General features: G+C 43.0%; 1 protein-coding gene across 2 annotated transcripts in view; it reads left to right on the forward strand.

Annotated features, from left to right (window-relative positions):
• PRR5L (proline rich 5 like) overlaps positions 1-16,407 on the forward strand; it is a 222,597-nt gene extending 206,190 nt beyond the window's left edge. For both annotated transcript variants that reach the window (XM_078684331.1, XM_078684332.1), the window contains exon 9: positions 12,940-16,407. In XM_078684331.1, the coding sequence (XP_078540457.1) occupies positions 12,940-13,316 (377 nt within the window). In that variant the 3' untranslated portion in view covers positions 13,317-16,407. The remainder of the gene's footprint in view (positions 1-12,939) is intronic.
• The last annotated feature ends 303 nt before the right edge of the window (positions 16,408-16,710 follow it).

The following is a 16,710-nucleotide window of genomic DNA, read 5'->3' on the forward strand; positions in this document are numbered from 1 at the left end:
GATGAGAATCCAAGAACTTGCTTACTTGGATTCAAAACGCGTCGGCAAAACCTAAGGAGCGAATACTTTCATTGATTGAGTAAACTAGCGTCAGCTGGTTGTAAATTTGGTCACCTTTTGGTGAAATAGTCTCCTTCTCTGACTTAGTCTGAAAGCCATTCTTTTGAACATTGATTTTTGTATGCTAATTTATTTAAGTACAAACACATTGAGATGTATTGTTTGTTTTGTATGTAGGATGTTTACGTTGCATTTATTTTTTCATTAGTAGTGATGTCATGTAATATGTATTGTAATTGTATTGAATGTATATATGTTGCTTTTTTCCTTCACACATTTGATAAAAAAGAGTTTATAAAAAGAATTGTAAAAGTCATAAGGTTATAAATAAAAGTACCCTGACAAACTAAATTTAACTCTTTTGGTTTGGTTCTTAAAATAAGTATTTGAAAACGTGTGTAGTGTGGGCATTTTGTGTATTATTCTGAGAATTCAAATACAGCATGACATACTAATCACATACTGAGAATTCAAATACAGTATGACATACTAATCACATACTGAGAACTTGAATGCAGCGTGCCATACTAATCACATACTGAGAATTCAAATACAGCATGACATACTAATCACATACTGAGAATTCAAATACAATATGACATACTAATCACATACTGAGAACTTGAATGCAGCGTGCCATACTAATCACATACTGAGAATTCAAATACAGCATGACATACTAATCACATATTGAGAACTCGACATAATCACATACTGAGTACTCGAATACAGCATGACGTACTAATCACATACTGAGAATTCAAATACAGCATGACATACTAATCACACGCCGAGTACTCGAATACAGCGTAACATACTAATCAAACTGAGAACGCAAACACAGTGTGAAATACTAATCACACGCAGAGAACTCAAACACCGCATTACCTACTAATCACACGCCGAGAACTCAGAGCGTGAAATACTAATCATATGCCGCAAGCTCAAATACAGCGTGACATACTAATCACATGCCGCAAACTCATATGCAGCGTGACCGACTAATCACACGCTGAGAACTCAAATACAGCGTGGCATACTAATCACATATTGAGAACTCGACATAATCACATACTGAGTACTCGAAGACAGCATGACATACTAATCACATACTGAGAATTCAAATAAAGCATGACATACTAATCACATACTGAGAATTCAAATACAGTATGACATACTAATCACATACTGAGAACTCGACTGCAGCGTGCCATACTAATCACATACTGAGAATTCAAATACAGCATGACATACTAATCACGTACTGAGCACTTGAAAGCAGCATGCCATACTAATCACATACTGGGAATTTAAAAACAGCATGACATACTTATCACATATTGAGAACTCGTCATACTTATCACATACTGAGAACTCGAATACAGCATGACATACTAATCACACTGATAACTCAACTACAGCATGACCAACTAATCACATACTGAGAACTTGACATACTAATCACATACTGTGAACTCGACTACAACATGACATACAAATCACATTCTGATAACTCAACTACAGCATGACAAACTAATCACATACTGAGAACTCGACTAGAGCATGACATACTAATCACATACTGAGAACTCGAATACAGCATGACATACTAATCACATACTGAGAATTCAAATACAGCATGACATACTAATCACATACTGAGAATTCAAATACAGCATGACATACTAATCACATACTGAGATCCCAAATACAGCATGACATACTAATTACATACTAAGAACTCAGCTACAGCATGACATATTAATCGCACCCTGAGAACTCAAATACAGCATGACATACCACATGCCGGGAACTCAAACACTGCGAGACATACTAATCACATGCCGAGAACTCAAATACAACATGGCATACTAATCACACGCTGAGAACTCAAATACAGTGTGACATACTAATCACACGCCGAGAACTCCAATACAGAGTGACATACTAATCATGCCGAATACTCAAATACAGCGTGAAATAATAATCACACACGCAAACTCAAACACAGCGGGATATACTCACACATTGAGAACTCAAATACAGCGTGACATACTAATCACATGCCGAGAACACAAATACAGCATGACATACTAATCACACGCCGAGTACTCAAATACAGCGTAACATACTAATCACACTGAGAACTCAAACACAGTGTGAAATACTAATCACACGCAGAGAACTCAAGCACAGCATGACATACTAATCACACGCCGAGAACTCAGAGCGTGAAATACTAATCACACGCCGCAAGCTCAAACACAGCGTGACATACTAATCACACGCGGAGTACTCAAATACAGCGTGACATACTAATCACACTCTATGCTCAGTATCCACCAATGTTATATCTTTTAAGTTGGACTCTACCAACCTTTTTTTTGTTACATCCAAATGTGTTCTGTGACCTGCGAAGGAGGAGAGCGAGTGTCAACATATACTTTTTCCAGCTCCCTCTTAAAAACCCGTCCTCTGTAAAGTGCTCAGTCATCCACTCTGAGCTCCAGGTGGACAGTACAAAGGCATTTGAGCAGGAAGTCACATGACCATGGCCGATGGAATGACGCGCTTCCTCTCGGAGCGTTCAAGGAGTGATGAAAGGTTTGTGGCCATGGGGGAGACATGACTCAGGCAGGAAGCTGGCAGCTGTGGACACTCTGGCTGCAGAACCTGGAAAATTCTTTCAGATCATGGCACCTCAGTGTCAGTGTGGGTTTGGGCTAGCAGCCCAGCAAGTCTAGTGAGAGAAATGGATGGGTTGGCTGCTCTCACCTCTTTTAGGCCCTTTTGATTACAAGCATGTAGAAGTGTTTTGATAATGCATCTACGGCCAGCAGTGGTCAGAAATGTCTAAAACTGACCTTTGCTGATTTCAAAAAGTAGCAGTTTATGGTACAGAAGGTGTTTTACATAAACCCATATTCTATTAAAATTTCTTTTCTGCATTGTTTTATTTGTTAACAGCAAACGTTCCAGGGCACTAGTCATTAGGCCACTGCAGCTCACAGTACCTATTGCCCCTGCCACTACTGCCAATCACAGTAGTCAACTACTAACCATCACACTCCTGCAAGTTCGTCAATTCTGACTATTTCAGGCCCCCAAAGCTAAAAGAATGGCTAAGGCAGCATCTATTAGTCATTTTAGGGTGCGTTGAATTAATAAATAACTGTTGTTGTGCACAAATCCTAATTAGACAGACAATGCCACCATGTGGCAGACTGTCATAAGTGCTGGTGCTGAGCACCCGGAACCACAGGGTCAAATTAAGCACTGCTTTTCGGTCTGGTCTCATAGCTTCTTGTGCGCCGTCGTAGCCACTCTCAAGTTTTTGCATCAAGCTTCTGTAATTCCTAACCTGGTCTGTTATCCAAAACCAAAAAACATCTACAGATATTCTACAGATATTCTGCAGTAGTATGTGTCTGGAAGAGATGTTATTACGCTGTGTTGGAGAAGCTAGGAGACCTTTCTCTTAGATATTCTTTAAAACGTGTACACGTTTGACTAATGTTGAGAGTTGGGGGCTCCAGCGTTTACCAGCCTGTTCCATTTTCAGTTTTTCCTGCAGCTGGTGGTGTGCAGTCCTAACTGCATAGCAGTGCAGTACAGGCGCTAAAAACACTGGGCTTCTCTGCCAAATATTAGTGTATTCCCGTAGTGATCAAACTGTCACCTACGTAACAAGTTACCACTAAATTTCTACAAATAGACACTTAAACAAATCCCTCACGTGAGCTCCTGCCAACCCCCTTTACCCTCCAAGAAACACTATCACCGGACTCAATCGAATCTTGGGTAGCCCCCAACCAATCTGAACCATATCTTTACATGCTCCTTATACTTGCATACTCCAAATAGAACATTTGCAACCCCTCCTAAGAGACCCTTACAATTCCTGCTAAGATATTTGTAAAGCTTGTAGCAGATCTTGATAAAGCTGTCCTATGCTAGCCAACCTATTCCAAGTTCTCAATTACCTTTTGCATTTGCCAACCAACGTACCTTAGAAACCCCCCCCCCCCCCCCCCAAAAAGAGCTTTACAAATGGCCCCGCGCAAAACCCCCTAAACGACATTTGGTTTTTCATTGAATTTCATTATTAGCTTTTACAGAAAGCTTATTGGAAATGTCTGGAGAACTCTTGGAAATTCTATATTATATAAACATTTTTCTAGAAGTGGTTACTTGTTTTCAGACTACTGCACAGAAATATCTGTTACTTTTTCTTGGTATTTCACATACAATATGCACTTGCCTGCTTACCACAGCCCCACTACAACTATGAATCTTGCACCCAGAAACTGTTGACTGGCAACATTTTGTTTTCTGTGAAAGTAGAGGTGTCTTGCATAATTTTGTGTTGGCGGGCATGACTGCATATTAGAAAGCATTACAGCACTTTATATGGCTATTGTTAGTCTTTGTGTTGTGTTGGCCTATTACGCTCATTTAGAATCTTGTAAAGGTGGAGCTTTTTTAGAGGCATAGGTCCAGGTCAGTTGTTGTTGACTGGCCTAGGGACAACACCATTTGTAGTATTGATGGAATAAACGAAACTTAACCTGAAGGTATTGGTGCAACTCATGTGCAATTACTATACATTTTCACGAGGATGTGGCCAGTGGCGGCTCCTCCACTAAGGCAGAGGAGCATTGCCCTACTGCTCTTGGCTGTGTAAAAAAAGGAAAAATAAAATGATAACTTGATGTTCTCATATTATTTTTTCCTGCAGTGGCATCTTATGTGGCTGGGAGGATCCGCACTGCTCTCAGAGTAGGGGGGAGGAGTAATGGGTAATTTACGGGTACGCAATGACTGGTTGGCCGGCCCTATTGCGCTAGCCAAAAAGTCATGCGTACTTTGCATGTTCTCCACTCAGGTTGCATTACAGCCTCGGTGGAGAAAAATGCCCAGGCTCCCATTCCCTAGCTGAGCGCCCAACAATGGTGCTCAGACCAATCACTAAACTACATTGCAGCACTATGATGGGCTATGGGGAGTCTGAGAGCCCGGGTGCTTCCTCTTTGCAGAAAAGAAGCCAGGAAGAGAATGCAGAATAGGCAGCAGCCGGACGTCAGGGAAGTCTTATTTTATACCCCACCCCACAGACGCCACTGGATTTGGAACAGTCTCAGCACTTCTATGGGGTGGTGACAACCGAACCCACAGAGGTGCAGACAATATAGCAGACTCAACATATATAATTACCATTCTAGTACTTTTTGCAATGATTTTATACAAAAGGAGTCAGTGAACATAGTATATTATATTTCCAGTCTCACTGGCGAGCAAGTAATTGTTATCGGCGTCAGCACTGAAATAACCCATGCTCGCACTTCAGTGGCGAAATAAAATAATAACACAGCAGCTTACTCGTGCTTCAGCACACTACAGCTGAGTAATGCACATTAGCTGGCCACACTCTCCTATCCTGACTGCAGGCCTCGCCATAGAAAATCCCATGGTGATTCCATTGCATGCTCTCATCCACACTGCACCACTGTTCTAGAGAAAATGTTATTAAAAGAATGGGGCAAGAGGCACCCAGAACAAAACGATATTACTACAAAAGGATATCCGAAAAGCACTATAGGTTTATTGCCTATACTTCTGGACTCAGACTGAATTTAGAGATTGATGTACACAAGCTCTCCAACCCCAACGCCGGAAACAACGACATCACCCCATCGCAAGACCTTTGCAACTCCCTCGCCTCCTACTTCCACAACAAGATCGCGGACATACACAACAGCTTCAGCATCCAACCGACGCACGTCATAACCGCAGCAACGCCACCCACCACCACCCTCCGCGCCTGGACCCCGGTCAACACCGAAGACACCATCTGCACGATGAACTCCATACACTCCGGATCTCCAACCGACCCCTGCCCTCACCACGTCTTCAACAAGGCCGACGTCGTCATCGCACCCCACCTGCGGGACATTATCAACACCTCCTTCGACACCGCCACCTTCCCCGAGAGCTGGAAGCACGCCGAACTCAGCGCTCTACTCAAGAAACCTACAGCGGACCCCACCGAACTCAAGAACTACCGTCCCATCTCGCTCCTCCCGTTCCCGGCCAAAGTCATCGAAAAGACCGTCAACAAACAGCTGGCCGCCTTCCTCGAGACGAATGGATCCCTCGACCCCTCACAGTCTGGCTTCCGAGCCAACCACAGCACGGAGACCGCCCTCATCGCCGCCACCGATGACATCCGAACCCTGATGGACAACGGAGAAACAGCGGCCCTCATCCTCCTGGACCTCTCCGCGGCATTCGACACTGTCTGCCACCACACCCTAGTACAGCGCCTTGGCAACATCGGAATCCAGGAGAAGGTACTGGAATGGATCACCTCCTTCCTCGACGGAAGAACACAGAGAGTCCGCCTACCACCGTACAAGTCAGAGGCCACCGAAGTCATCTGCGGCGTCCCTCAAGGATCCTCGTTGAGTCCCACCCTCTTCAACGTCTACATGAGCCCCCTCGCGGCCATCGCACGCCAACATAACCTCAACATAATCTCCTACGCCGACGACACCCAACTGATCCTCTCCCTGACCAACGACCCCGCCGCCGCCAGAGCCAACCTGCACGAAGGGATGAGAGATGTAGCCGAGTGGATGACGACCAGCCGCCTGAAACTGAACTCAGACAAGACGGAGGTCCTCATCCTGGGCTCCTCGCCCTCCGCCTGGGACGACTCCTGGTGGCCCCCCGCCCTGGGCACCGCACCCAAGCCGACGGACCACGCACGCAACCTGGGCTTCATCCTGGACTCCTCCCTCTCCATGACCAGACAAGTCAACGCCGTCTCCTCGTCATGCTTCAACATCCTGCGCATGCTACGGAAGATCTTCTGGTGGATCCCCACCGAGACCAGGAAGACGGTCACCCAGGCCCTCGTCACCAGCCGACTGGACTACGGCAACGCCCTCTACGCCGGAACCACTGCCAAGCTCCAGAAGAGGCTCCAGCGGATCCAGAACGCCTCAGCCAGACTCATCCTCGACATCCCACGAAACAGCCACATCTCCGGGCACCTGGGAGACCTGCACTGGCTCCCCGTCAACAAAAGAATCACCTTCCGCCTCCTCACCCACGCACATAAAGCCCTACACGACCAAGGCCCGAACTACCTCAACAACCGAATCAACTTCTACACCCCCAAGCGACACCTCAGATCAACCAGCCACGCCCTCGCCGCCGTCCCCCGCATCCGAAGAGCGACAACAGGAGGAAGGTCCTTCTCCTACCTGCCCGCCAAGACCTGGAACTCCCTCCCGACCGACCTACGCCTGACCCAGAACCACCTCTCCTTCAGGAAGAAGCTCAAGACCTGGCTGTTCGAGCAGTAAAGGCACCCCCCCCCCCCTCCTAGCGCCTTGAGACCCTACGGGTGAGTAGTGCGCTCTATAAATGTATTGATTGATTGATTGATTGATTGAATGAATTCAGCAATTTGACTTACAAATACTATTCATAAAAGAGCACAACAAATGATGCTGTAGAGGATACAAATGTAGACGAGATAGTGGGGGATGCCAGTTTGGTGTTCAAGAGGGGGTGGGTTTAATGAAAGGATGTGCACACAATCAATTTAAAGAAGGGAACTACACCAGTGCAACACAAGAAAAAGCAAATTCAAAAGTGTCAAGAGAAGAGGTGAACAGTATGTAGATCTAGATCAGGTTTCTACCAGCCGATCACTAGCCACCAGTAGCTCACAGCCTTGATTTTATTTTTAAATAAACACAGGGACACATTTTCCTTTTAAAATAAAATGTTTACTTTACACTATTGTCTTCAGGCTGCAGACAGCAGGGGCTGTTAATGAGCAGTGCTGGAGTCAGGTTTATGACCCTGGGCACGGAGATCATGAACTGAAGCACTAAGGTATTTAAATCTTAAATAAGTCATTATCAACTCAATATTGGTGCATTTCTGAATGCTTTTAACTGGGGGAAAATTAAAAGGCAGAGTTTACTTAATGATCAAGTTAACTCTTCATTTGAAATGTATCCTATTTCAAAGTCTTGCATTTACAAACAGCAGGCCTTTTGCTCCCAGTAGCCACAATGCCATGTTTTATAACTGAACAATACTGTAATTGTTTTTAAATGGGACAATTTAAAGTGGATAAAAATTCCTATGAAACATTGATTCAATTTTTTTCTCCACTTTCAATCAAGCCAATTACGTCTTAATATTTTAATGAGCATGTGTCCTTCACTTTAAATTCCTCCTATTTAAGCAAATGGCTGTATTTGTCTGTTATAAATATGGCATTGTCTACAGGCCACTGGGTACTAGATGCCTAATATTTGTAAATGCAACACTTTGAAATATGAGAATTTAAATTACAAGTTTTATGGAATTCATACAAATATCAAGTTAACTCTTCAGTTTAATTTTCTCCCATTTCAATGTTTGTATTTACATACAGAACCATCTTGGTCTCAGAGGCTGGTAGACCTGGTGTTATAACTTTAAAAAGCAGCCATTTTTAAGTAGGAGAAATTTAAAGTGCAGAAAAATATTCCATATTATGAAAATCTTTCGCAGAATATTTTTCTGCACTTAAATTTCTCTCATTTAAAAAAAATGATTGTTTTTCTGTGTTAGATATGTATGGCGAAAGGTATGTCCTGTGCCACAAGTACATGCAATGCAGACACTCATTCACCCATATCCCATTGATACACACACATCTACATACATCCCTCAAAGACCATGCTATCACTTACACACGTGGCTGCCCGGTCACAGTGCCCGTAGTCAAGGTAATTTGTTAAATCCCTATCATTTGGCTCTATGGACATTAAGTTGAGATTCAATGAAACTGGGGGTGGGGGTGTCTGGTAACATTCTGCAAGCCGTGAGTGGCTCACAATGATTTTCATTGATCAGAAGTGTCTCTCGCTACAGAAAAAGTTAAAGATCCCTGATTATGATGGTGTAAGAGAGAGTCCTTGAGCCTATCAAGGCAGCATAATGTGTTTCCCTAGTCTGTAGCCACAAGGAAATTTAAGGTTCTGTGTGGACCTAAGAAGCCTCAATCTTAACCTTATTCTGCCAATAATTAATGTTAAATGACGGTAAATACTTCTCAAGGCCTGATATGAAAAGTGCTTACCAACAAAGTAAGCATTACTAAGATGAAAAATGTTTGACTGCTTTAATAATGTCAGAGGTAGTATTACAATTTACGTGGCTATGATTTGGTCTGGCTTCATCTGCAAGCATTTTACAATGTGTGATGAGTCAGTTGTTTGGGTATCCAAAAATTGTATTGCTATTCCAAGATGAGATCTTGGTCTTTGAAAAGACAGAGGAGGAGCATAATGTCTCACGTAAAAAATGTTTTAGATCATTTAGGAAAAGCATGTTTTACATTTAATAAAAAACTAGCATAACATCTTGGAAGGTGATGTAGAATATTTAGAGTAAATGCCGAAGTTTGCTCTGCTGCACAGAAACAATGTAGGAACTGTTAAGTAAAGGGAAACACTTAGAAATGTCTAACAGACATGATGATGCCTCCAATAACATCATGGAGAAGAATTGTGCCACCAACATTTTGACTCCCCTTGATGTGAAGAGTTAAATTTGTGTGACAATTGATGCTAGCTCATAAATTATTGAGGCAATGTTGTTGCAGTGTCCTGAATGGAAGGATAAAGTGTAGCATTTGTCATGTTCCTTTTCTCCCACTGAAATAAATTATTAAGTAATAAAAAGACACTGGTTGAGGAATGGGTAGTACTGGACCATTTCAGAACATATTTGTAAGTTTAAGGAAAACCGTGCACACAAATGAAATCAATTGATCAAATTGTTGTCTGAGTGTACGTTCGAAGTAGAAATACATTCTAGGGTGGAGTAATAGGCAGGTGGACTGCTTGTTCTGAATACCAATTGAATATGAACCTGAGAGAGATTACTTGAGTTTTGGGGAAATAGTAACAAGAATGGCTAGAATCGGATGCAGAGGACCGCACCTTGACCAGAGTAGGAAAGGTGATTAGGAAAGTCATACAGAGGAAAAGCAGGGCCGGACTGGGAACCAAAACCGGCCCTCGCAAAATGCTCAGCCGGCCCCCCACCCCACCTCCGGGCGGGGGGAGAGAGGGCCGGGGGTTGGGGGTGCGACCGCGCTCTTTGCCAGGGCCGGTTTTCGGCCGATTTTGTTACAGGGCCGTTTTTGCAGCAACGGAAGAATATTTAAGTGAGTCTCTCCCCATTACCAGGGTTAACCCCTTCCATGCTCATGACGAGCTCAGCTCGTCCTGCAGTACACTGATTGTGTGCTCATGACGAGCTGAGCTCGTCATGAACAATGGTAAATATGCATCTGCAGCACAGCAGATAAATATGTGCAGCAACCATGTGGTTAAAGAACCCTTTTTGTGGCTGGGTATGCACAAGGATGTGGTAACATTTGTCAGCATGTATGTAGTATGTAGAGCGAGAGTGAGAAGAGGTTGCTACTTGTGAACAGCGGCAGGACCCAGGAGAACAGGGGATGAAAGTTGCTATGGACTTTATTGGTTCTAAGTTTACCTTGCCTGAATGTAAGCACTTTGCAGTTGTAAGTGGATTTGCAGACTAGATGGACTGAGGTGGAATGGGTCTTGGAGATTGACAAAGCCTACACTATGAAGGCATTAAGAAAATTCTTTTTCCAGAGAAGGAATGCCAAGTTGGTTGGTGAAAGACAATATGGGACACAGAGGTGTGCTCGGGCAAAATGAGAAAACTGAGAGAGGTTGGTATGCAATCCATAAGAACAACCGTCATGAATCCCCAATTGAATGGCATGATATAGCAGGCAAATCAGACCATTAAATGGGTGATTGAAATGGCTATAAAGAATAAGATGGATCTGACCACTGACATGCAGGTGTTTGTGTGGGCATATACCCTGTTTTTATGTGCCACTGGTTGATCACTGTTTGAGCTAATGAGAAGCTGGGTACCCGGGATGGGATTGCTGTGGCAAGTGCTCAAGGAGGTTGTGGTGTCTCATGTAAAGATCTGCGACCAGGGTGAGAAGATGGGGTTGAGGGATGAGGAGAATAGTTGATCTAGGGGAGGCAGACTAGATGAAGATGAGGAGTAGATGCAGATTTTCAAAGTCCAAAGGTCCTTTTAAAGTGCAAAGTGTGAGTGAGGATTGGATAGAATTTCAAAATTGACTAAGGTGGAATGAAAGGAGAGCTGCCTTTTATCAGAAGAAAAGGGAGGAGGAATTTGCTGGTCGTAGAATGATGCAGGAGAAAGAAGGTTGCAGCGGCCTAGGGGTGATGACCAATGAGGGGTATTGTAATGAGCGTGAGGATGAGAGTGAGTGGTAGAGGTGATGGTGAGCATCTTCGTAATGTGAAGGGAGAGAGAGGACAAAATATTAGGATGAGTTTTACCAAGCCTAGAAGAGCACCAGTGATGTTTCAATATTATTGTGTTAAGCATGTGTGGATTATTTATCAAGAAAATGTTGTCAGTTGTAGTCATCATTTTATGTATTTTACTGTGTATTTTTGTAGGTTATGTTTTGTCTGTTTGCATTCCTTACACCTGTTTAATATTGTATTATGTATATTGTCTTTAGTTAACTTTTTTGCTATTATTTGCTTTCACATGGATATTAATTCTTCTGTTTATGGTCAATGTGAAGGAAGTGGTGTGTTGTAACTTTAAGACCATCAGCCTTGTGCTGGCCTATCATTCTCATTTGGAATCTTGTAAGTGTGTAGTTCTGGAATGGTGTAGTTCCTGGTCAGTTGCTGTTGACAGACCTAGGAAAGGCGCCAGTCATAGTGTTGGCTCAATAAAGGAACTATAACCTGAAGTATTGGTATATTTCATGTAATTATTATTTCATGCCAGCTGTGGCACCTCTATTAGCGCAGAGAGGCATCGCTCATCCCGCTACCAGCATAGCAAAACTGATCAATAAAATGGTAATAAAATGTTATTACCATTTTATTTTTCACTGCACCGATCAGCCCAAGCAGAGTGTTGGGCATGGCCATTATGGCTGACAGGGGAGGAAGAGTGGTGCACACTTAGTTTAAAGTATGCATGCCTTTTGGCCAGCAGTCTTGTGATAGTCAGCCTGGCATGCGCATTTCAAACCTCTCCAATCCGAGCTGTCTTTGCTGGGTGGAGAGAAGGCCCAGGCCTCCAGTGCCTGAAGGAGTGCTGAGTCAGCCCACTCCAATCAATCCTGGTTATTCTCTCATGCTAGTTAACAACATGAGAGCACCATCAGGATTGATTAGGAGAGTTGGCTCAGAGACCCCTTCCTGCCTTTCTGCGACAGACTGCGGGACCGGAGAGGAGTAGGTAAGTACGTTTTGTTTTTTTAAGTTGAATATGCAATTTTATTTAGCTTTTCACACTGCCATGCAGTGTGAGAAACTCACACTGCCTTCAGCCTCAACTCCAGGTCTCTTAAACGTGGCCTGCTATAAACACCGTTAATAACGGACCACGATCAAGAGCTTTGAGGTTGAGCCCAATAGCATTCTTGGAGGGCCTGCCTGATAGCTGCACCACTTTCAAAAGCAACCAGCCACCACTGCTTGTTGTATTGGTTTTCCTGCCATATCACCATATGCATATTGCTCCTGTTTCTGTGCACGTCAGTAGCATCTAAAGATGTGTGAGTTTTGCATGGTCTCTTGGGTTAGTCTTATGTTACACTCCATATCATTGCAAAGTCTGTCCATATGCTTATAGACGTGTACCCTAATGGTGAGTAGCCCCACTTGCTGCTGTGTTGGACTGTGATTTTCTGATAACTGAAAGATGATTGGTCTGACCCAGCACTGACTGTTCCTTCTTTCTCATTTCCCCTTCTAGAGCGAGCACCATTGCGATGCCACCATAAGACATACGTGCAGACCTATTCCAGCCAGATTATACCACGGCACACCAGTGAGCCTCCCCTTACCCCACTGACCGAGCATGAAGGCGAGGCCTATCTGGAGAAGTGCGGCAGTGTCCGCCGCCACACGGTGGCCAACGCCCACTCGGACATCCAGCTTTTTGCCATGACCACCAAGATGCACACAGGGATGGTAGAGGAGCAAGACAATGGGGATGAGTGCCTCCTGCTGCAGTCAGGCCTCAGCCACCGGCAGTGCTCTAGTGAGCCTAACATACTCGACAGCCCCAGCGGACTCATGGTGGTGTCGCTGCAGGAGTCCAGTGAACTCAGCTGCACATCGGTCTGCTAGTTCAGGTGATCACTACTCAGGCTGCAGACCTTAGGTATCCTATGTAGAGGACTGGCTTCCCTGGAACCATACATGATAAGAGATGAATCTTCTTTCAAGAAACTTTGGTGCAAGGAGGCAGATTATCTCATCTTGCCAGATGCTTGGAACAGCTGTGGGATAGAGAATGTCTTCTATGAGGTGGCTCTGTCAGAAATGTGTACAGTTGGCTGTTATAAGAAAGGGGCTGAACTATACCAGCCTAAAGTATCAAACATTGGATGCTGTGTGTTCAAAAGGTTCCGAGACGCTTCTGCTGAAAAACATTTCCCCATATCACTGACACTTTGTGTCCTGTTTACTTATATATATATTTTTTAACAGCATTTGATATTTCAGAACTTCTAAAAATGTACCCAGGTACTCAAAATAATCAACCAGTACAAGTGGAAAAAGTGGAAAGATTTGGTTATCTGGGTGGTCTTTGCATTGCTGCCTTGTGGTCCAGAGCGACATGCCATCTCTCGTGCAGTCATGCTTTCGATGTATTCCTCTGACCTGCAGAGAACCTATAGAAAAGAATAGGTCTACCAGTGCTAACTGAAGTATAGGCTGCCTCGCATCTTCCAATTTAGCAGGAAGTAGAGGCATTTTCATCAACCTCCTAGCTTCCAGAAGTAGACGTATCATGAGTACTTTTTCTGAATGTGTAAGGTGCTACATTAAACGCAGCAAACGTCCCAACCAGAAACTCATTGCAGATTGTCTTAAAGTACAGTGCAGATGTTTTACTAGTTTTCTTGTGTGATAGTTTATGATCTCTGTAACGTAAACTAACAGAAGGGTTACAACCATTGCAGGATCCTCTTTTAAACAAGATAGTTAATCGGGGTCGACAGTGGCCACAGAGTGGCGGATACGTCTGACTTGAGAACGACGGCATGTCTGTGGTCCAGTGCATGTGGTTTGGTTTTCTTGTCTCAGAGGAGAGTCACCCATAAGTTGCGACCACGTCTGTGTATCTAGCCTTGTACACTCGTCCGTATAGAAGAGAAAGCCATAAGCGCCCCAAAACGCACTGTGTGGGGATTGTTGGTTGTGTTGTGTACTGCATAGTCCATGTAGAAACAGTTTGTGGTACCACAGTGTGGTGCTGCCAGCAGCCATGGTTCCAGTGTCTGTCTCCATTTGTCACCAGTTAAGCAGATGCTTATTGCCACATGTAATCAAGTAAATGAGTGCTCTCAGAGGTTTAATGATCTTTGTGGTCCAAGTTTAATGAGTTATCCAGAGTCTTGCCTTATTTCTAGGAGTGTCATGTTTGAAGTTACTATTAGTATTGAATGCCATTCATGGGGTTTCCATCTCATTACAAGCTCTTTTTGTTTTATTACTACTAGAACTCAGCATTGTGTTGTTACTTGTCTTAACATACCATAGTTCTATAATGTGTTGAGCAGATGTTCTTGCCGCTCCAGAATAGGTTGCTTTTGCAATTTTTCTGAAAACAGCTCTTCTTGCCCTTACTTTCCCGTTAGTACTCTGGGTACCTGGTAGTAATGCACGTACCAGAGCTCTAGAATGCAATGTTGCTGGGCTGCCATAGTGCTGCAATGTATTGTACCTCATGGTATATTGGTTCTAGAAGGTGGTGTTCTTTGGACTTAAATCAACAAACTGTCGGTATTAGCAGTATTTTAGCATGTGCCTTTTGGAGGTTACTGGGGCTCTCCAACATTCCTAATGTTATCATGGCTGTGGAATGTGTTCTCAGCTGTTCTTGTACACTTTCTTCTGAGGTGTCCAGGCTATAGATTTGAGTGTGATAGTACACAACAAACTGTTGGAAGAGGCTGTTTGGTACTAATGACTCATTTATATAATGGTGACATCTAGAAAAGGTGCCTCAACGTGCTGTCACTGTTTTCGTAGTCTGAACACTCGCTATACCCATTGTACCACCATTTGGTGATGGACACCCAAATGACCAAACTCTTAGAAGATGGAAACTTGACTCCTGTATTAACTGTGCCTTATTTATAAGTATGTGATTGTAGGATATAAAAGGCTATGGCATTTTACTGGTCTTCAAGCTAGTTGCTTGTTTGGTTAAAGTTGTCCTAATCTATGGTTAATCTCAGATTTTCAGGGGCAGAAGTACTTTTTTCACTCTAAATTGTAATAATACAAAACTGTGACCTGCTATGTGCCGCCACATAAGCACTGTTAACAGTGATGAACCTCCATGATGTAGGAACAAAATCAGAATTGTAAAAGGGCTTTTAACCGATTGGATTGGGTTGCAGGATTCATGCCCAGTGTTATTCTGGGAATACAATATATCACATTAGTAAATCCCAACCGAGTACAGAGGAAGGGCTTTGCGCTTTCTAGTCATCTGTCTAGTCTAAGCATCTATTAGTGGAATTAACGTTCCAGTGACTATGAACAATGTGCGACCAAAAGGTGTATTACAGCATTGTGCTGATACTGGGGTTTTTGGACATACAAGTCTTGAAACCATTATTATAGTGATATTACTTTCTAACCAGTCACTGGACTGTTTGGGTTGTTTACAAATTACTTTCTGAACTACTAGAAGGCTAAAGAGAGGGATTATTGTGGTTATTAATAAATGTCCTAAAATAAGTAAAATAACACTCTCTACCAGAATTGACTATCTCTGCACTAGAAAATGCAATTGACTTGTCTGATCTGAATACTGGATATTGTTTTCACAGCACCAGCCGCAAACTGAGCTGTAATCCTTTGTAATATTTAAAACAAGGAAGAAACTGGAGTAATCTCTGTTCTGTCCCTGGGCAGACTTAAAAGAGAAAATGTGAGCAGTGGTCCTGGATAAAACTTGAAAATGACATTTTGTAGGATTTTCTTTTCAGCGAAAATTTGCACAATAAAACTTTGGGTCTAACCAATGTAGAATAGGAAGGTAGTTTGATTTTAAACGGAAATCCACACACTGCTGCTTATGGTATCATTTGGGTAAGGGTGTGGTAACGTATTAAAATATTCTCATTTTGAATTGGTTTTGTTTTTAATATGGAAAAACTATTTGAGCTTGTAAATCAAAAATAAAGATAACTTCCACAAATTATTTACCTTATTGTTTTGTTACAAAACCGAAAAGTACCTTTTGTATTAAGATATCTGTTCTGTGTTTTGCATCCGTTTCATCACTGTACACGTGATGTGTGATACCCTAAAAGTTGCTGCTTGTGATACTAAATGTGCCTCCTCTTGCCCACTGTGTAAAACAGAACACCTCTTTGTTAAATATCTCTTCAGTTCCTACCATCCTATTATGCCTGTGGTCTAAATCTGTCAAGCAGGGCTAATTTCTTTTTTTTTTTAAATGTTCACTATATATATATATATATATATATATATATATATA

Source organism: Lissotriton helveticus, chromosome 3_2 (assembly GCF_964261635.1).
Source record: "Lissotriton helveticus chromosome 3_2, aLisHel1.1, whole genome shotgun sequence".
Lineage (NCBI taxonomy): Eukaryota > Metazoa > Chordata > Amphibia > Caudata > Salamandridae > Lissotriton > Lissotriton helveticus.